At 56.3% G+C, this 19,663-nt stretch overlaps 8 protein-coding genes across 8 annotated transcripts; 2 read left to right on the top strand and 6 right to left on the bottom strand.

Annotated features, from left to right (window-relative positions):
• Positions 1 to 657: 657 nt before the first annotated feature.
• Positions 658 to 2,504, bottom strand: IUM83_13420 (muts domain V-domain-containing protein; the record flags this gene model as incomplete). The annotated part of the gene is made up of 5 exons (XM_067938093.1): positions 658 to 947; positions 1,024 to 1,306; positions 1,715 to 1,858; positions 1,922 to 2,245; positions 2,313 to 2,504. The coding sequence occupies 5 exons, from the start codon at positions 2,502 to 2,504 to the stop codon at positions 658 to 660; spliced, it is 1,233 nt and encodes a 410-aa protein (XP_067788295.1).
• A 462-nt stretch (positions 2,505 to 2,966) lies between these two features.
• IUM83_13419 (U5 small nuclear ribonucleoprotein component) lies at positions 2,967 to 6,258 on the bottom strand (the record flags this gene model as incomplete). Its single annotated transcript, XM_067938092.1, has 6 exons — positions 2,967 to 3,761; positions 3,833 to 3,938; positions 4,026 to 4,990; positions 5,067 to 5,438; positions 5,502 to 5,861; positions 5,926 to 6,258. The coding sequence occupies 6 exons, from the start codon at positions 6,256 to 6,258 to the stop codon at positions 2,967 to 2,969; spliced, it is 2,931 nt and encodes a 976-aa protein (XP_067788342.1).
• A 132-nt stretch (positions 6,259 to 6,390) lies between these two features.
• IUM83_13418 (Lysosomal trafficking regulator LYST) lies at positions 6,391 to 9,870 on the bottom strand (the record flags this gene model as incomplete). Its single annotated transcript, XM_067938091.1, has 4 exons — positions 6,391 to 7,494; positions 8,878 to 9,060; positions 9,137 to 9,718; positions 9,784 to 9,870. The coding sequence occupies 4 exons, from the start codon at positions 9,868 to 9,870 to the stop codon at positions 6,391 to 6,393; spliced, it is 1,956 nt and encodes a 651-aa protein (XP_067788343.1).
• Positions 9,871 to 10,201: 331 nt separating this feature from the next.
• IUM83_13417 (uncharacterized protein) lies at positions 10,202 to 10,459 on the bottom strand (the record flags this gene model as incomplete). Its single annotated transcript, XM_067938090.1, has 1 exon — positions 10,202 to 10,459. One exon carries the CDS (start codon positions 10,457 to 10,459, stop codon positions 10,202 to 10,204), a length of 258 nt encoding a protein of 85 aa, XP_067788392.1.
• A 26-nt stretch (positions 10,460 to 10,485) lies between these two features.
• On the bottom strand, positions 10,486 to 11,214 carry IUM83_13416 (Multiple inositol polyphosphate phosphatase 1; the record flags this gene model as incomplete). The annotated part of the gene is made up of 1 exon (XM_067938089.1): positions 10,486 to 11,214. One exon carries the CDS (start codon positions 11,212 to 11,214, stop codon positions 10,486 to 10,488), a length of 729 nt encoding a protein of 242 aa, XP_067788393.1.
• A 2,323-nt stretch (positions 11,215 to 13,537) lies between these two features.
• On the top strand, positions 13,538 to 17,032 carry IUM83_13415 (Protein phosphatase 1, regulatory subunit; the record flags this gene model as incomplete). Its single annotated transcript, XM_067938088.1, has 9 exons — positions 13,538 to 13,636; positions 13,704 to 13,795; positions 13,861 to 13,962; positions 14,048 to 14,113; positions 14,187 to 14,304; positions 14,383 to 14,472; positions 14,543 to 15,937; positions 16,020 to 16,880; positions 16,949 to 17,032. 9 exons carry the CDS (start codon positions 13,538 to 13,540, stop codon positions 17,030 to 17,032), a joined length of 2,907 nt encoding a protein of 968 aa, XP_067788390.1.
• Positions 17,033 to 17,077: 45 nt separating this feature from the next.
• On the bottom strand, positions 17,078 to 17,974 carry IUM83_13414 (uncharacterized protein; the record flags this gene model as incomplete). The annotated part of the gene is made up of 1 exon (XM_067938087.1): positions 17,078 to 17,974. The coding sequence occupies one exon, from the start codon at positions 17,972 to 17,974 to the stop codon at positions 17,078 to 17,080; it is 897 nt and encodes a 298-aa protein (XP_067788391.1).
• Positions 17,975 to 18,219: 245 nt separating this feature from the next.
• Positions 18,220 to 19,584, top strand: IUM83_13413 (uncharacterized protein; the record flags this gene model as incomplete). Its single annotated transcript, XM_067938086.1, has 3 exons — positions 18,220 to 19,321; positions 19,390 to 19,483; positions 19,554 to 19,584. 3 exons carry the CDS (start codon positions 18,220 to 18,222, stop codon positions 19,582 to 19,584), a joined length of 1,227 nt encoding a protein of 408 aa, XP_067788388.1.
• Positions 19,585 to 19,663: the final 79 nt, after the last annotated feature.

The raw sequence follows: 19,663 nt of genomic DNA, 5'->3' as shown, positions 1-19,663 counted from the left end.
GGAAGGAGGAATTCCAGGACCAGACTGCCCGAAAGCCTTCGATTGTTGCGTCGACAGCAGTGCTAAACAAGAGACTCAGTCATCGGAGTAGCGACAGCAAAACACCCCGAGCAATCCTGCGTAAATTGAGAAGCAAACCGCAAGACGATAGCCTTGAACAAACAATTCCGAGCCGCGAGAGTGCAGTCGTCAGGCCGACGCAGACCCCTACAACGGAGGCTACAGCGGCTCCAAGACCGGACGAGCTGTCGCCTCGATCTCAAGCAGATCGCTACCCTGCCAACCTGTCGGGTCGATCCAAAGCAGCGCGCAACCCAACTCTCTCCGACATGCTGTGGAAACGGAGCAATACTAGCGGAGATCTACTGAAGCACACCGATGAAGAACGGCAGGCAGCGAGGTTGAGACGGCAAATTCGGACACGTCGCAGTATGCCCTCGGAATCTGGGGCGGAAGGGGTAGCTAAGGATGGTGGCCATGATGACCCAGGTAATGCTGTCCCTGATGATACAAGTTACCACGACGACACGCCCCCAGTGGCGTCCTGGTTGCCTCGTTCACAACCTTCCGCTTTAAACGAGGAGTTCTGATCATGGCGATAGCAGCATCGAGTTGAAGCGCTAGGAAAGATGTTGTACAACTGGAATACTTTTTCGATCAAGTTCCCTGTTGCCGCAATTCTTCCTCGATACGAGCAATGAGGTCCGCAGGTAGGTCACAGTTCCGCATCAGTTGCTCGATTTCAATAAAACCTTGGGGCGACATGTGAAAGCCACCATCGAAAGTCGGATTATCCGTGCAGCTTGACTCGGACAACATCGGAGTAGCTGTGAGTGGCTGATCTGCCAAATGGTCCGTTAGCTCCCGCCATTGCGATGAGAAACAGGTTAGCGTCTTGGACTCCATGAGATGGAGACACATCGATAGAGCAAGCGCGAGCCCTTCAGCTGAATAAAATACACCAAACAGAACAACAGAGAGGTCAGAGAGCACGGATGGGGTAGAAATTTTTCCAAGACTTACACGTCGAGGTGCCTCGGCACAAATCCTCGATCAATACCAGCGAAGTCGGAGTCATCGTCGAAAAAATGTGACTCATCTCGCGCATTTCAGTCATGAACGTCGAGTATCCGTACAATTGTTGGTCATACGCGCCGGTCCGCAAGTAAATCGCATCAAACACGGGCAAAACGGCATCTTGGCAAGGCACGAAGCATCCAATTTGGTTCAGGATGACTACGATCCCCAATAGTTGTAAAAGGCTGGCTTGCCCGGACTTCTGGCCGCCATCAAGCAGCAGAAATGTCTTCCCACCAGGTACGGAAAGCTCAAGAGTCACATCGTTGCTGCCTGGCTTAGTCGTAGCACTGGTATCCCTTGTGTCTTGCTCAAATGGGTCAAAAATGCCTTGCAGTCGAAGTGTAGAGCAGTGATCAAGGCCAGGGCGCAGGCCTGGCGTGGACGCTCGTACAAATTTGCGTTTGTGTGACACCAACGCAAAGCTGACTAAGACATCCAGCTCAGCAATACGAACCGCTAGCTCGTACAAATGGCTTTGAAAGTTCGTTTGGAATTCTGCAACCAGGGAGTCAACCAAACCTGCCGCAGCCTCTTCGTAACTTCGCTTCAGAGATTTCCACTTGGCTCCCAATGCATCAATTGCTGAGGTGGAGAACCAAACGCCTGATGCTCTGGATGCCCGAATCACGCTTACCAGTTTCCCGCTTTGTTGCTGAATCCGGTGGCTATCTTGGCGAGAGACGCGCAGAACGATCCCCATTCTCGTAACATTACTCTGTTCTTCGTCGGCATATATAACCTTGATCCGGTCCTCGGCGATTGAGAGCAAAGCTGCTGCCTATAGCGAAATACATCAGAATCAATACAAGATAACCAACAGCGAGTCATGTGAAGCACGCACCTGTTTGACAGCTGCCGCAACTTGCAACTCGCATTGGCGGATTTGAGTGCGCAACTCCAGCAATGGTGAAGTTGAGGACGTTAGTTCGCTTGCCCCGCTCATTTTCACTGAGCCTTGACCAAGACTGTCGCTGCTTTCCATATTGGCAAGCTTTTCCTGGACCAGAGTACAAAACGGCTGGAGTTGTCTGGAACACAGCTCATGGATTGGACGCAGACACGTAGAGTACAACGCATCAACTTCGCCCGCACATTCCTCGTCTCCCAAGCAACTCTCAGCTAGAACTTGAAGTTCACCGAGCCACGACTTGAGACCAGAAAAATCCTACACAAAGCACAACGTTTGTAATGAGACAGAACACATTCATCTGCCCTAAACTGACAGGACCTACCGACAAGGACAGCTTAGCATCAGCAGAGATGGTCACTGCGTCCGGCGTCAACGAAGTGAATAGCTGCAAGTCTCGCTCGTAAGCCTGGGCGTGCTGGAATAGGCTCGAGAGCTTCCAGAGCACTGGACTGTTTTCTGACACGGCCGCTATAACTGCATCCACCGTGTCGTGTCGCTCCTTGAGAACGTCCAGGTCAATACAAGGACGCTCCAACCACTGCACTCGAAGCACAAAGTATTGCTTAATTTATTTTGAAAGCGAAAAACAAGCTCGGAAGTATTTGTTTGTCACGATTTTTTTTTTTTACCTGTTTTAGGCGTTGTCGACCTCGTTTGGTGCTGCAGGATGGCGCCAAGAGGTTCAGAAGCGACGGCGATCGCGCCTTCGCTGCCGAAGACAGAACGAAAGCCTCCCGAGCAGAATCATTGAGCCTGACATTGTTGTGTGTTGTGTAAGTTGTCAATACAATAATGGTATAGGTGACCCAACTGTACGCACTCCATCGCCTTTCATCTTGTTTGTTTTTTCGCGAAAAATATGTCATTGATTCGGAAGAATGACGCATCTCCAGCGGTGGACGTTCGTGGACACTTTTGGGATATCAACTGTTCGCACATGTACTCTCGTGTTTTAGATGCTCTTGGGATCTCTCGTCTAGATGAGGTTCTGCAGCTCGATCTCGTGCCGCGCCAGCTCGCGCAGCATGGGCTCGTCGAAGTACTTGCTGACGTTCACGTCCTCGCTCAGGCCCTTGCGACGCCGAGTCTTCACCATGAACTCGCGCGCCAGGTCGTTCACCGGCGCGGGCTCCAGAGGACGAAGCACGACGTTCGTGTCCAGCGGGTCGCCCGGCACCACCGCCCAGTGGTCAAACACCTGTGTGATGAAGGCTTGGCCCTGTGTGAACACGCGCAGGTCCGTCTCCAGTCCGAACGACTCGATCACCGGCACGAAGCCGCGCACCGTGTACAGCGGCGAACCAGCCTTAGGAGCGTCGTGTGTGATGTGACCACGCCGACGGCTCAGCACCTGGTACAGCGAGGACACCGTGTCGGCCGGGCACTGGATCTCGAGCGCGTACATCGGCTCGAGCATCCGTGGGGTGGCAGTCAGGAACGCCGAGTAAGCCACACGACGAGACGTCGGGATCACCTGGCCACCGCCGCGGTGGATCGGCTCCGATGCGATCGTAGCGTCAAGGATCTTGAACTTGGTGTTGCGAATCGGCTCGTCGCAAAGAGGTCCTTCGCGGCAGCTCCACTGGAAACCCTGCACGATGCTGTCCTTGATCATGTTCAGCGATGACTTGTTCACTTCGGTGGCGAGAGTATCATCGAGCAGCACGTTGGGCCCGTTGCTTTCCGGCCCGAACGCCCATACGGAGCGAGCTGCAAGGGCATCCCACTTGTAGTTAGTCTGGAAGAAGCTGGCCACGTCCTTCTTACTCATCTGTTCATCCACGTACGCATGCGTTAGATACACAGATATAGCAATCGAAGTAGTGCAATGACTATACTCACGTCCAGCTTGATAGCTCCCGCTTCAATATCTTGCGCTAGACCGACGTCCAACGGCTCAGAGATCATGGTGACTTTGTTCTTCTGGTTGGGCGTCTCCGCAAAGCACCTGGTGGAATACAGAAGAAACATTGATCGGGTCAGTGATTCGTACAAGTATCAGAGCAACATTTGATCGATCACACGGAGAACGTACTGCACAGAGGACGTTTCTGCGACAGTCTCAGAGAAAGCGACGACAGGGTCTGCCACCTTGATTTCGATCTCCGAATACATTCTCCGCAGGTCGTGCAGGATGCAGTCAGCAGCCAGCTCGCCCGTGCAGAGGATCACATGCTCGCCACTTTCCTCCACCTTGGTCCGAACTAGCGGGTAGCTCTTGCTGATTTTGCGCAGGCCTTCGAGCATCTTCGGTAGTTCCGCTGGATTCAATGGTTCAACAGCCAGTTTCATCACGGAAGTAGTGCCAAAGGCAATGTGAATGGGTCGGAAAATGCCGACTTCCTCATCCTGCAGGAGGTCCTCGTCGGCATCTGTGATCGTAGCGCTCTTGGTAATCGAAGCATCCACGCCCTCGAGCAACACCCAGTTACCTGCCGGAATGCGGTTAACTTGGATTTTGTAGCGTCCTTGGGCAATGCAGACGCTCTCAATGCTTCGTGTGCACATGTCCTCGTCGTCTTCAGCGCTGTAGGCTTCTCCCAGGACCTTCACATCCTTATTCTCCCTGACCTCGCCAGAGTACACACGGCCGAACGCACTGAACGTGGTGCCGTCAGGTGACGAGTACAATTTCACAATGTTGACCATCAACGGCGCCTTGGGGTCGCACGACTGGATGCCGCGAACAATACTCAGTTCCGGCGACTGGTTACCTGTGTAAATGCTCTCCAGCTTGGTCTTCGCCGTCACTAGGGGCGATGGAACGTGGTTCACCACCATATCCATAAACCCAGTCGTGACGTTGCCGAAGAATTTGCCCAGCACAAGCTTCAGCAGCGGACGCGGGTTCAAGTTCAACTCCTCCTTCCTCAACCGCAGACCCATGGCACGCAGCGACGCCGACAGCTCCTTCGGATCACCGTTCAGCACCTTCGAGTACATTTTGTAGAGCGGCTCCAGCACAAACTGGATGAACGACCGAAGTGCGCCCGGGTACGGCTGCTCAACACAAAAGACCAAAACCCAACCGTCAGTCATAACGTACTACCCACTCCACTAATTCCCCACAACTTACCGATTTCTTGGTAAACGTGCGCGTCTGCGGGTTAAAGTACTTGTCTCCCCAGAACCGCGCAGCCAACGCCGAGGGCGGCACCCCGGGGTACGTCTCCGCGTAAATCTGCGCGAATGACTCCAGCGTGAAGCTCCAGCCGTGTTGGCCGGACGCAAAGCACACGTTGCCCAGCTCCGGGGACAGCCGCTGCTTCTCCTGATTAGCCGGTGTGTTGGCATCAATAATGGCGTTGATCTCCTCGATCGTGTGCAGCAGCTTGAAGTACGCGTCCGCCGGCGGCAGCTTGAGCTCGATAATCAGGCGGTCCACCTTGTTCACCACCAGCACGATCGCCACATTCGCTCTCAACGCCGCCTTCACCAGCCTCTCCGTCTACAAAAAAAAAGAAGTTAGATCTCCCAATACAAAAAACTCCAGCCAGCAGCAGCTCCGCACGTTCATCATGACGCCTTCAATAGCGTCCACAACGAGCACCGCTCCGTCCGCGACCTGCAGGGCCGCCGTGGTCTCGTCCGAAAAGTTCACGTGGCCGGGGCAGTCCAGCACGTTGAGCAGGTAGTGCTTGCCCCTGGCCGTGGGCAGCACCAGCGACACGGGCGCGCTCTTGATGCTGAGCCCGCGCTCCTGCTCGTCCTTGCGCGAGTCCGTGAAGCGCTTCTCCTGCGCGGGGTCCCACTTGTCCACGTGCGTCTGCTGGACCAGCAGGTCCGTGAACAGCGTCTTGCCGTGGTGCAGGTCCCCGACGACCGCCACGTGGCGCACGAGCTGCGGGTGGTCCATGAGGCTCGCGAGGAACTGGGTCGAGTAGGTCGTTGTGGACACTTTTTTGCTCCAGCACCGAAAAGGATTTCGTCCTCACGGGCTCGATGATGGGCGTCTCGATGGACTGGGCGTCCTCCTCCATCACGAGCGTCTCGGCGTCCCCGTAGACCTCGGCGGCCTCCGGGTAGTACTGCTTGTCCTCGTGGAGGACGATGGCGGACTCATCCGTGTCCATTCGGGACTCGTGCAGCGCCAAGGTGTCCACGTGCCGTCCGGCGTCGTCCACCTCCGCATCGCTGTCGTTGTCGTTGTGGTTGCCGTTGCCGCGGTCGGACGCCTCGCTCTCCGAGTCGGACGCGGACTCGTCGTCGCTGCTGCGCAGCTCCGGGCCGATGTAGTTGCCGAACTCGTCGTAGAGAGACTCCTCCATGGTCACGCGGCGGTGGATCAGTAGGGGGCCAGTGGATATGTGACGTGTGATTGGGTGGGAGATTTGGCATGGAAAGATGTGATTGGAGGATATTAGGTGGACAGTTGGCGGACATTGGAGGACAATGTGCTTTTAGAACTCGAGACAGCACTCGGCCTCGGCGACTTGAGCGGTTGGGTTGGGGACGTACACGTTGGCGCGGCGACACGAGGTGGACGATTTCTTGGGCGCTGTTGATGCTGCTGCTGGACTGGGAGGGGCTGGTGTCTGGATGGAGCCGTAATGCAGTGAGAGTGTCTGTCTTGCTCGAGTTGTGGACACTTGGTTGTGGGACAGAGGTGTCCTCTTCTGAAGCCTCCAGACGTGGACGCTGCCGTCCACCGCGCCCGAGACGATCGTGGAGCCCGAGCTGCTGACGGACAGCGCGCTGATGCCCGCGTCGTGAGCTTGCGGGATCTCGAAGACCAGCTCGGTGCCCGCGGGCTCGTGCAGCTTCCAGAAGAGCAGCTTGCCGGCGGTGGTGCCACCCACCGCGTACTTGCCGTCGCTGTCGAAGCTCCGCACTTGGCCGGCCGTGCGGATCTCCATGCTCCAGAGCTTCTCGCCGCGCAGATTGAACTGTACTAGTTCGCTCTGCACCGTCACGCAGACGTACGACTTGTTGTCGGCGGCGAACGATATGGACGCGATGCCGCCTCCGTGCAAAGAGCTCGCGTCAACTTGGTTGCGCAGCACGGCGGCGCTCAGGTCGAAGAGGTACACTGACCCAGTCCGAGTCCCCGCAGCACCGAATCGACCATCGCGGCTGACGTCTAGACACAACACGGACTCTTCGCAGTCTACGAAGGTCCGGATGGGGGTAGCGACAATGTACCTGGACGTGTAGCGCCACAACTTGATGGTAGAATCCCACGAACTTGTGAGAAAACGGTCTTGCAGCACACGGATGGCCGATATCCCGTCAGAGTGAGCAAACACTTTGTCCAGTACCAGCCCTGTAGTCGGCGAGTGCATATACACGCTGTTGTCCCATGACCCAACGAACACGACGCTTTCGTCGGGCGAGACATCGCAGCAAGAGAGTGCAGACTCGCTCGAAACTGTACGAAATTCACCCACATCCCGGGTCGATGACAACTTCAGAGAGCTGTCCTTGCTGGTCGTGAACAAAATGCCGTCGTCCTTGGAGAGGATCGTGCTGGTGACTTCTCCTTTATGCAGCTGGGACGACGAAATCTGCTTCCAACCCCACGAAGTCGATAAGCTGTACTTGGTCCTCAACCGTGACCTCCACCTCCAATTCTTGGGCGGTTTGCCTGAGCTTATGCTACCCCACAACTGCGAGGAGAGGCCTTCAATAGCAGTTGGTAGGCGCTCCCAGGGGGTCTGGAAGCACACCAGACTATACCGGTGGCGACTTCTTCGATGACGACTCATCATGTCATCACCCTCCGCTTCATCGTCAGAGTCGTCGTAGTCTTCGAATGCGCTCAGTGTGACTTCTCTCCGCTGTTGAAGACCGGGATCGGATACACTAGCAAGAGGATACGAGACTCGGCGGACGCGAGGAACGATGGCCCGCGGCGACAGTAACAAGTCTGGGGTAGCCACTTCGATTTGCCCCTCGCCTTCATTTCTAGACGGGTGAGGCGTCGAGAACAGCAACTTCGGTGTCTGCCCGAATTCCTGGATTTGCGATTCTAAGGAGCATTTCTGGACGGGATCGTCGATAGTCTCTAGATCCACCGATCCCTCATACGATAAATAATAAAATACTGCGAAGCATACAGAAAACGCGGCAACGGTTAGTACGCTGGACACCACCAGAAAGATCAAAACAGGTACTTACAGTTATTTGCTTTGACAGCTTCCTCGCCTTGCTGCTTGTAGCCGAAAATTAAGTCAATCCAATGGTGTAAATGATCTGATACGTAGTCGCTCTCAAGTGCAGCACGGTTCTTTCGAACGAACTCAGCTGCGTCACCATGCGTCCACGGCGGAAGCTCCACATCGTCAACTCGGTCAAATTTCTGTGTAGTTCCCAAGTCGAGGTGTTTAGTGTTTTGCAGCCATTCATCCGCTGGCAATGCGAAGTCATAGAACTCGGGAATGAGTTCCTTCACATCGGTATGGTTCGTCACACAGCCGTCCCAGGTAACTTTGATGCTACGAAACAAGCGGTCTGGCGCGTCAAACTTCCCACTCTGCAAGCACAACATGTACTCGGGAACCATGCGTACAAGGAAATACAGCACGTAGCCCGGAGTTGAATAATGCGTGCCATACAGGAATGGAGGCGGCATTCCCTCCGCTTCGTCGCCACGAGGCATCACTTCATATCTTGCCTTGAAATACTCTAAACGCTCGTCATTGAGCGCACCGATGGGCTTGGAGAGATCTCTGTACACTTTCGGATCTCTCAAGTTGAGCTCCGAGCTCGTGTAGTCACGTAAAACCCACGGGAAAACAGGGTATTGCGTCAGGTCGTTGCGCGTTCGGCCCGAGGCGTTGTTCAGGAACAGCAAATAAGTCGAAATTGGACAGCTCACGACGCTGCCACTTGCGCATCATGAACTGTAAATCCTTTCGTCGACAGCGTTGAAGCTCCGGCTGGCCCACCATCAACGCATAAAAGGCGTCGCGCTCTTTGCTAGATTGGAACGAGAAGAAGAAGCTCTCTCCATTCCTCAAGTACACCTCCAGCCCCGTTTGTTGCAGCAAGTATCGCCGCTTGTATACTTGCTCCACGTTCGTGTACTCCCAGTTGAGCACAGGTTCGAACACGTTGTTGAGCTGTGCAGGCTGGAAGTACAGGCGGAGCGTAGTGAGCATGAGGCAGCTCTGGGAATTTCAGCAGCGGCTCGATCCGGTCTGCCACGCAGCCCGCGTCGAGCAGCAGCCTCTCTCGGAAGTCGATCAGCAAGCTCGGGTCGAACTTGTCCGTGAGTCTCGGGGCCAGCACAGGCGCCAGCAAGCTCTCTTCTTCTGCCTTGGCCAGCATCCGACGCGGCAGATTGGCCACCTCGTAGATGACGTGGATGCTGGCCAGGAACGCCTCGAGCGTCACGTGCTGCAGCGTGAAGATGAACTTGGCCGGCATCTCCGCGCCAAAGCTGCTACTGCTGCTGCTTCGACTGTCGGTGGCGCTGCCAGCCTCCACACCGTCCGTGGTGTCCTTGTAGACGTACGGGTGGTCGATGCCTCGTTCTCTCATCTCAACCACCTGCTTCGTCTGGAACGTCATGTACGTCACCACCAGCTCCGCAGCGTCAGCGTCTGGAGGTGGCACGAAGCACTCGGCCACGGGCTCAGCGGCCATGCAGCGGAACGGGAAGCGCAGGATGGGGAGCTGCAGGTCTTGGGGCACGAAGAACAGTCCGCGCGTGCAGACTTTGATCCTTCCAGGCGTCTTGCGGTGCGTCCGCGCATTCGGCTCCAGGAACCGGCAGGCGCTGTGGTCCTGCACGGGTCAAACGGATACCGTCAGTGCGTGACAGGAGATGCAATAGATGCTGACGCACGTACATCGAGGAAGAGCTCGCCGTCCTCGAGCAGCAGCAGGCTGAAGCGTGTGGTCTGCGCGTTCTTGCTGCTGCGGCGGCGTCGGTGCATGGCTGGGAGATCGGGAGGGCGATGGGTCGCTGCACCGCCGCCGCACGCGCAGCCGTTCTTCTGCGCCAGCTAAAAGGGTCCAACTGATGGCGGGATGATGGACCATTTTACCAGGAACGACGTCGAGCTGCCAGCGACTCGACTCGGCTACATATCTATTTGGTGTTGTAGGTGGTGGTGTTTACAGCTGCGCACTGCTAATACATTGTTCGCTTAGTTACTTGGTTGCTCGCTCCGCTCGTCCCCGACGGCTAATACTAAAACTGGGGGCTTGACGGCACTTGGATAATGATGGTGGTGGTGATGAGTTGCTACCTGTGGCCACAGGTCTTCAGCCGCAGACGGCGGTGCAGCTGTTCCTCCTGTCCGCCTCGAGCGAGCCCAAGCTCGGCACGATGTCGTCGCGCATCTCCTCCTCGGGCTCCGCCTCGGGCACGGGCGGCAGCAGGCACGTCGGAGGCGTGGGGGCCGAGCACGCGCGCGTGCGCAGCGGCGGCGTGTTGGTGTAGCACTCGCCCTCGCCCACGTACGTGAGGCGCGTGAGCGAGTGCACCCAGTTGCGCTTGGAGCTCTTGGAGTCCGCGGTCAGGATGACGCGCTCGCCGTTGGCCTTGATCACGTAGAACATGAGCGCGATGTGTGTAGCAGCGACGCGCCGAAGAGCGCGAACTTCTTGTGCATGGACAGCGTCTGGCAGTCCTGCACGCGCAGCACGGTGAGCTGCGCCTTGAGCCCGGAGCTGCGCGCCGCGTGCGCCGCCGAGCTGAACATCTGCAGCCGGTGGCCGCGCAGCAGGCAGTAGTAGCGGCGCTGCTGGAAGAAGGGCGCGTTCACGGGCAGGCTCAGGAAGCCCTGCTCCAGGATCGTGTCCTCCGGCTGGCCGGCGAAGCGCGACTCGCGGTGCACGAGCTGCTTGGCCAGCGCCTCCATCTCGCCCAGCTCGTCGGCCGAGTAGTGGTAGCAGCGCTTCTCCTCTGCGGAGCAGGCGGGGCGCTCGAACTCCTGGGCCTCGTGCTCCACGAAGCGCACGCGGCGCTGCTTGGCTGACGAGTCCTTGAGGCCCATGGCCTCGATGTACGAGCTCCACTTGACGGCGAGCGGCGACTGGGACTTCTTGAGGCTGGGCGCGAGGGGCGAGACGGAGGCGCGGCGGCCGAAGGGCAGGGGCAGGTGGCTGAGGGTATGCTGGTCTTGCTGCTGCTTGTGCTGCTCGGGGCACTGGTCGTCGTCCTCGAGGCTGCTGCTGTGGCTGTGGAGGTCCAGCCACTTCTTGAGGTGCGAGCGGCGCGACTCGCGGCGCTGGTTCTCGCACTCGAGGCGGCGTGCTTCCCGGATGAGGCGCATGGTGCTAGTGGGTAGAAGTGGAGTGAGGGTGTGGATGGAGCTTAGCTCTCAGGAGCGGCGTCTGCGTGCGATTGGCGACTGCGACGCTCGGAGAGAGAGAGAGAGGGCGGCGTCGTGTGCTCGCGGGCGGGGCTTTCGATGTTTGACCCAGAAGGAAGCAGGGCGAGGCACTGCACGGCTGCGCCGCACTGGACTGGACCAGGTGGCACGGTCGTGACGAAACGCTGAATGGGCTGAGCTGCTGGCGTTGAAGAAGCCGAGCTGGTTCTCGGCATACAAACGCCAAGATGTCGCGTGCGACTTTGCAGCTCCGCAAAGTCGGTTGAACTTTCTGCTGAGAGTGGGAGCTGATGTCCCACTCTGATCCGAGGCTCGCTGTCCCGAGCGAAGTGCCCCCCGCCCCGACAAGAACGCACGAGCGCAGACACATGTGCGTGTTGGCCCCAGCTGCAGCAGCGCCAGCTTGGCCAGCCTTGGCAAGGACAGCTAACTATTGTTGACAGCAGCTTGTCAGGCCAAGGATAACGCTGCAGCAGCCGTTGTGCAAATGCTTCTGGTAGCCCTAGCCCGGCGTACCGCACAAATTTTGGCCAATGGGAGATGAGACACAGCCCGAAAATCCAACGCAATTGCGGCTCCAAATGAGGCGGGCTTGCTCTCAGCTAGCGAGACAACCAGCCCAGCCACGACCGATGCGAACACGGTTTCAAGAGGCAAACGAGAGGCAGCGGATTGTGGTGTTGAGCGCAAAAAGTTTGGTCGGTGGTCTCACGGCGTTTCTTGTGCGAGCGTTTCGCGTCGGAAGCGATTTATGACCAATCGGAGGGGGCTAAAAATAGATGGATACGAACCCGACAACCATCATAAGTGATGAAGCTCTTCGTCACGAAAGCCAGCCTTTGCCTTGACTGAGCGTGAGCGAATAGGATGTCGCGCGGGCGAACGCAAGTACACTCCTCAGATAGCTCTCGCCTCCAGTGTTCGAACAGTTTGCCTGCCAAACTCGCTGGCTTGCTGTATTGCGGCCTCATCCCCCTTTGGTGTGACACACACACGGCGGGGCCATGCAGAAATACGCGAGGTGCCACTGGAATCAGGGCCCATACTGGGGCCAAGTCACGCGACCAACTTCAACGTTGTGAGGATCCCGTTAAACGCATCCATGCACCCACCCACCTTCAATTCTGAAGCGCGAGCCTCGGTTGAGTCAAGACCAAGGCCCGAGGACGGCAATGCATTGCTGCCAGCAGTCCAATTTGGATTCGCCTATCGCGGTGATCGCTGATGTCCATCGATGCCCAGCGTTTCTCTGTGAACGGAGCATGGCCGTGTCTCCCGCAACCCGATGCACCACCAGTACTTCGACGACGTCAACAGAAACTTGCTGTTGACTGAGTACATGTAGTGTAGGAGAGGATTTGGGCGCGTAGTGCCGAGTTAAAAGGATGTGTCCTCAGTCCCTATAGCAGTATCTTGTTTGCCAAGGCACTCCGATCTTTCATTGCGAATTTTAAGGCAAGTCCCTCATTAATTAAAAGTTGGTGTCACTGGTGTGTAGGGGCTCGAATCCAGCCTGGATGGCATACTGCAGTGTCTGCAAAGTGAATCGCAGTCCAAGGCAGCCATTAATCCATAGTGATTAACCCATGGAGGGACATTCACTTCGTCCTGCTTGCCTCGAGGCCGTTTAACTCTGTTTCGCTCTACAATCTGCTCTGAACAAGTCAAGTGGTGCTGGAAAGGGAGGGGAAGGCTCTCCTGGGCAGCGGCGCTCCGAACGGCAGGCTTGGCGGGACGCGGAGGTGGAGAAGACTTCACGAGTCACTCGCGCCGACAACCCAAGCAGGCCAAGAACGTCGGCCCTGTACCTGCAGCGACGATGCCAACAGATGAGCTGTCCACCAGTCTCGAGGAGCGTCTCCCACAAACTTTGGTTGGCGCCGACACCGCGAGCTTCGGAAGCAACACCTGACTGACCGGCAAAGTCACCAAGGGTAGGCACCAGCAACATTCGTGAGAAGTTTGACCACACGCACCATGAAACGAGTGCCCTTGCCGGCACAGCTAGCAGGCTCCACCTTCACGAGTGAATAGATGATGGCAGACTCTTATGTAGATTCTTGCTTGCAGCTCGAAACCTCGGGTCTCCTAGCTCTAAATAATCACGACGAGGCGATCTTCTCGGACCAAGGCAACACCAGCGAGCACGGCTCGACGAGACCAAATAAACGGAACTAACGTATCCGCCGCAGTACGTTGAAGTGTATTTTCCAAAATTTTGTCCAATCAAATTTGAATTTAGTCCGCGCGCCCTTTTCGCGCAATGAGCATGGCCGCTCCGCCACCGGCGCCGCCCGCGGAGCCTCTGGGGCCTGTGGTGGCCAGCCACGTGAACGCCGGCGTGGAGTTCATCGACGACCTGGTGCGCGGGTCCCGCTTCTCCGTCTATTGCAGACCCAATCGCTCACAGTGGCCCAATTCATTGCCAGGCCGCCGACGACGAGCGCGATGAGCTGGTGGAGCAGCTGAATCTGCACGGCAACTCGATCCAGAGCATGGACGGGCTCGAAAGCTTCGCGGGGTACGGGGACTGGTGCAATTTGGGTTCAAACAATGGGGACTGACGACTGGTTTGCGGCTCTGCAGCCTCGTGGAGCTCTGCTTGTCCAGCAATTACATCGAGGAGGTGGCCTTCCACGCGTTGCAGCCGCTGGTGCAGCTCCGCGTGCTGGACCTGTCGGCCAATAGGTGGGGGACGCTGAGGTTCTTGTTTTTTATTCTAGTGCAGAGAGTGACAGCGTTGTTGTTGTTGTTGTTGTTGTTGTTGTTGCAGCATTTCGTCGACGCTCGGGTTTCCGCAGCTGCCGCGGCTGGAGGAGCTGTCCATGGCCCACAATTGGTGGGAATATGGCTGGATGGCTGTGGTGTTGGTGGAGGTTGGGCTTATGGTTGATTGGGCGTGGTGGTTGTAGCTTGAGAGGGCTGGAGGGCCTGACGCGGCCGGTCAAGTTCCCCAAGTTGCGGTACATGGACCTCCGAGGCAACGAGATCGCGGAGTTCGACGACCTTGGCGCGTTGCAACGCTTCAAGGTGATCTGCTTGGTTCTTTATGGGGCTTGAGGAGGAAGTTAATGCCGTGTGGCTCATGGTGGGTGTGGTTTTGGGCAGCGGCTGTCGCACATTCGACTGCAAGCGGCTAACGGCGACCAAGCGAACCCGATCTGCGATCTGGACGACTACCACCACGTCATTATCAAGGTGATACATGACGCGAGAGATGGCTGGTTGCATCGAATCTAATGGGCTCTTGCTTCTTGGTGCACCTTAGATGCTTCCGAAGCTGGAGCTGCTTGACGAGGAAGAAGTGGACTTCTTGAAAGAGATGGGCAGTCTTCACATGCCGAAGTACCGCTCGCTTATGCGCCGAATTGTCGAGAATAAGCGCAGTGAACAGCATTCTAGGAGGAGCCCCCAAAGTATTAAGCAACTTCAAGCCACGTCTGAACATTACGGACGCGATGGAGGCCAGCCAGATCGACATCCGACCAATCAACGTCACCATCGACCTCCAAGAATTCAAACCGATATTGATGATCAAGGGGCCATGGGCCATCGATCTAGGTATGCTGAAAGCGAACCGAAGAAGGCCCAGCCAACGCACTCTCCTACTGGAAACCAATCACCTGTGCTAACTACTGAAGGTCCAGACGAAGGTAACCAGCACTCACAGCAACGACTCGTCGTAAAGGATAGCGGCACAAACACTGACGTGGATATGGAGAAGGATATCTTAAAACGCGAGTTTGCCATCGGGCAGAAAGAAACTGAATTTCTTGAAAAGGAAAAGGCATTCCTTTCCAAGGAAAACGAGTTCCACGCCAAGGAACAACTCATGAAGTCGCAGATTGCCGATCTCCAGGATAAACTGAATGCTGCTGAGATTCGAGCGACCAAAGCTGAAGCAACGCTGCTTGAAATGTCGAACCACCTGCTGCAAAAAGAAAAGGACCAAGCTGCTGTGACTGCTGCATCTGATGAATCCGCCAGCGCCTTCCAGCAGTCCCAAAGTGACCAGCAGCGGGAGTGGGATGCCACGCTTGCTAACTTAAAAGCATCACACCAACAGGCATTGGCGACACTCAGCACTGAAAAAGCGGATCTACTGGATCGAATCGCTTTGCTGGAGGCAGACACCACCGCAATCACCCAGAAACATCGTGAGGCTGAACAGTTACTGCAACAGAAGTCAATTGCACTGGAGAGAAGTGAGAGCAAGGCAGATGAGGTGGCGGGCGAGCTTGAACTCGCTCGCAAAACTCACGAAGCAACCATCACCCGACTATCCGATGAAGCCAAGTACCACAAAGACCGCTCAGAACAAGCTGAAAAGCGGGCTGTGCAGCTAGAAAAGCAAGTCGCCGAACTGAAAATCAACGTTGAAACCGTCTACAACAAATGCATCGAGAAGGATGATGCAATTCAGCAACTGAAAAAGAGTTTGTCCACTCGGCAGGATGAGATCGAAACGTTGAGGCTGCAACACGTGAAAGATACTGAGCGCCAAGACAAGTTGCAGCAGCAGCAACAAGATTTGTATGAAAGACAGCTTCAAGCTTCTATCATCCAGGTGGAAATGGAGTTTCGCAAGGAATACCAGCAATCGGTGCAGAAGTTTCAGCTGTTGCAGCGCAAGAATCAGGAACGTTTGAAGGATATCAAAAAGGTCCGGGAAGCATATCAAGTTAGTCTCCAGCGCGAGGCTGCGTCCAAGGTAGAGGTTGACAAGCTTCGGGCAATTCTCGCAGACGACAAACAAAACTTTTGTGGAAGATGCAAAGCGTTCGGATGCGTTTAAAGCTGAAATCCGTGGTGAGAGGGCAAAACGCAAAGAGCTTGAGCAGAAACTCGCAGACGAGCAGATGAGGAGTGCACAAGTAGCTTCGTTGCATGCAGAGCTCGACGGAAGGGATCTTGAAATCCACAAGCTTCGGGAGGAAATGCAATTGCTTGAAGAGCAGCGCGAGACCTGGAGGAAGCTCGAGGACGACTTACGGGCAGCGCTAAAAGTGAAGGATGTCATGCTCGCGGACCAGCTACGCCAAATTCAGGAGCTAACCAGCGAACGTCAGCAAGTTGAAGTACAATTCAATGATGAAATGAACGAGTATCAGACGCAAATTGAAGACTTGGAAGCCGCGTTGGATGAGAGTCTTCAGAAGGTAGCAGAAGAGGAAGTTAAAGCAGAGGCACTAAATACCAAGCTTGCAGCGTTGGAGAAGGATGCACCCGAGAAGGAGAAGGAATTAAGCTCTCTTCGTGCAGATCTAGAGCAGAAGGTGTCGGCGTTGGAATTTCTTGATCAGGAAATGCAGCGTATGAGAACTGTTCTCGAAAACCAGGACGCGCTGTTCCAGAAGCGCATGCAAAAGCACCTCGAACAGCAGCGCGAAGAGGTGGAGCGTGTTCGTGCGGGAGCAGATGAGGAGCGCGAGCACCAGCTCCACGGGTGGGAAACTGAACGCGGTGAAATGATGCACAAGTACGAGGTGTTAGCTATCGAGATGGAGAACGTAGCGGCACATAACGGGAAGTTGCGGGTGGCTCTGGACCAAGAGCGTCGCAAAAACGCTCAAAACGATCGGGATATGCGGATTCTGCTTGCACAGGTACGATGGGAGTAACTTGGCCGGTAGTTTTCAGGTTGCTGCTCACACTTCCTCACTTGTGTGTACAGATCGACCGCGAGCGGCAATCGAAGAAAGAAAACCTGCGGCAGATTAAGTCTCTATTCGAGCAGCTGCAGAGAGAAGCGTCGTAGCCTTGTGCGAAACTAACGTTAGTGTATCTGTAAGTATTAGGCGCATTAAAAAGAGTCCTCGTCACTGCCATCCTCTGAAAAGTATTCCAACTCCTCGGACTGAACATCCTCCTCGCTCACATCCGACTCACTTCTCAACGCCTTGGTCTTCTTCGCATCTTCCTCAGCTTCACCTTCACTCTGTTCCTCCTTTTCAGCTTCTGAAGTTGCTGCACCGACAGGTTTCTCCTCATGGTCACTTTCATGGTCCAATTCCTCCATTTCATCATGGCTACCTGGCTTATCTATCGGTGGAGGAGCTCCCTCTTCTTCCTCACCCGCACTGCCACCTCCTCGATCACTTCCAGCGTCATGACTTGATACGAATGCGCCGCGGTTCGAATTCACCTCCAACGTCGTCGACAACACCCGCGGTTCCGGCGTTGCGTGCTCGTCCGACCGCGAGGCTTCAGCCGCCGAGCTTTCCATCACACTGTCCTCCATCACGGACTCCTCCATCACGCTCTCCTCCAGCTCACTCTCCGACGCTGCGTCCTCTCTCCGCTCGCTCTCCTTCTCTCTCGTTGTAGCCGTCACCAACGGTATTCGGACTTGATCCGAAATGGTCGGAGCTGGATCCGGCAGGTTCTGCACCAGCCGATCCAGCAGCCGCTTCAGCTGCGTCTCGCTCACGACGTCCGGCGCCAAGAAGCGGCCGTTGTCCTGCTGCAATTGGCGCGTGATCTGCTGCGTCTCCGACGTGTGCGTGAGCATCGGCAGCTCCACGACGTGCAGCTTCCTGACTGGCGCGGGGGGCGCAGCACCGTCGCCGTCTCGATACACATACAGGGACGGGGAATTGTCGCCCGTTGCATCCACGACGCCATTGAGGTCGTCCTCGTACTCCAGCGCCAGCGTCGGGATCGGCGCGTACTTGAGGCCGAAGCGCGTGGGCACGATCATCGAGGTCGGTCGAAGTTGAAGTGGCCTTCGCGTCGTTTCGCGACGTATACGGGGGTACGGTAGGGTTACGCGATTGTAACCCCTTCCTTCTCGAGCACACAGCGTATGCTCCCCACCCTTGTTGTCGCTGTGCTGGTTATTTCTGGTGTCGCTGATGCTCGGCAGTCTCGTGTATTGCCGGATGGAGCACCGACAGCTTGGCATTTAGCCGTGTTCGCGCATCTAGAAAGTGTAACCATCTAGCGATGGCCGCCGTGCGACCCATCCCGCTGGAGCAGCGTAACCCTAGTGAGCAGCTCCGTACCCCCGTCGACCTGACGTGGCAAAGGAAGTACGTGGCCTCGGACGACGACGACGACAGCGACGGCGCCGTGAGCTCAAGCTCCAACGACTCAGACTCTGATTCCGAAGGGTCCATCTCGTCCTCCGACGCGTCCTCCGAAGGGTCCATCTCGTCCTCCGACGCGTCCTCCGAAGGGTCCATCTCCTCCTCCGACGCGTCCTCAAGTGACCAGGAGGACGGCTTCGACAGCTCTTCCGACTCGGAATCGACTTTATCCGCTTCCGACTACGAAGAGGACGACGACATCGGAGGACGCTATTCGTCCGACGAACAAGAAAGTGGACGTCCAGCTGAAGTTGCCTACTACCACCAATCAAGAACTACCACTGCCAAGACGCTGGTGGACACTTTGGGGGACATGGCGCGCACCGACAACCTCGGCTACATCGCGTGGCTCGTGCCCTTCACGGGCATCTGCACCATGGTGGGCACGGAGCTGCTGGCCTGCTCGACGCACTTTAGCTGCTCGGAAAACTTTCCCACGCTCTCTTACGCCGCCACCTTCCGGCCGGAGGGCTACGCCTTCACTGGGGGCATGTGCCTCACCGCCATCTTCATCTTCGCGTCGGTCGTGCTCTTCTTCTGGTACCTGCGTCTGCGAATGGCTCCGCGGAGGCAGGTTGAAGGTGATGACTACGAGGAGAGGAGGACCTCCAAGCATTTGGCAGCGGGGTACGCGAGTTTGCTTTCCGGGGTGACGGCTGCGGTGTCGCTGTTCGGACTGGCAGTCATGGACATGCGCACGCACCACGACGCACACATCAACTTCACGATCGCGTTCTTCGTCGCGGCGTGGGCCACAATGATCGCCGTGCAGATTGCCAGGAAGAGTATCCTGCATGAAGATGACACTGCGAGTGGTGATGGCAAGTCCGGCCTTGTGGCTGTGCTGCGGCGACGCTCGTTTTGGATTTCTCTGCGTCGGTGGAGACGGCTGGATTTCTTCACGGCGTACACGCTCGGTCACCTACTGCTCAACATCGGACTCGCTTCCACATTCCTGTGTAAGTTTTGCTTTTGATTTTCGCGCTCCTGCGTTTTGTGACGAGTCTCTGATCTCCACTGCTTTTAGTTGCGCTGTTTTTCCTGTGCGCAAATGGGGTGTGGCCGAACCCACTGGGCTTTACTGCGGTGCAAGAGGCATTCTTCGGAGGCCCCTCGCGATTGTGTGTCAGCTTCTTTCATGGGGACACTCTCTTGCGAGCTGGCACGACTTACGCGTCTTGTTGAACACAGCGACTACACGGAGCTAGAGAGGAGCGAATAGCCAGAAGCGAATAGCCAAGTACATGACGTTTGATGCTGCAGGATGGTCGAGTCAGTAGAAATTCTTGCTTATTCCTTAG

This window comes from Phytophthora cinnamomi (genome assembly GCF_018691715.1).
Source record: "Phytophthora cinnamomi strain GKB4 chromosome Unknown Contig54, whole genome shotgun sequence".
NCBI classification, from domain to species: domain Eukaryota; phylum Oomycota; class Peronosporomycetes; order Peronosporales; family Peronosporaceae; genus Phytophthora; species Phytophthora cinnamomi.
The sequence above is the reverse complement of the archived record's forward strand: the minus strand, read 5'-3'. Positions and strand labels throughout refer to the sequence as shown.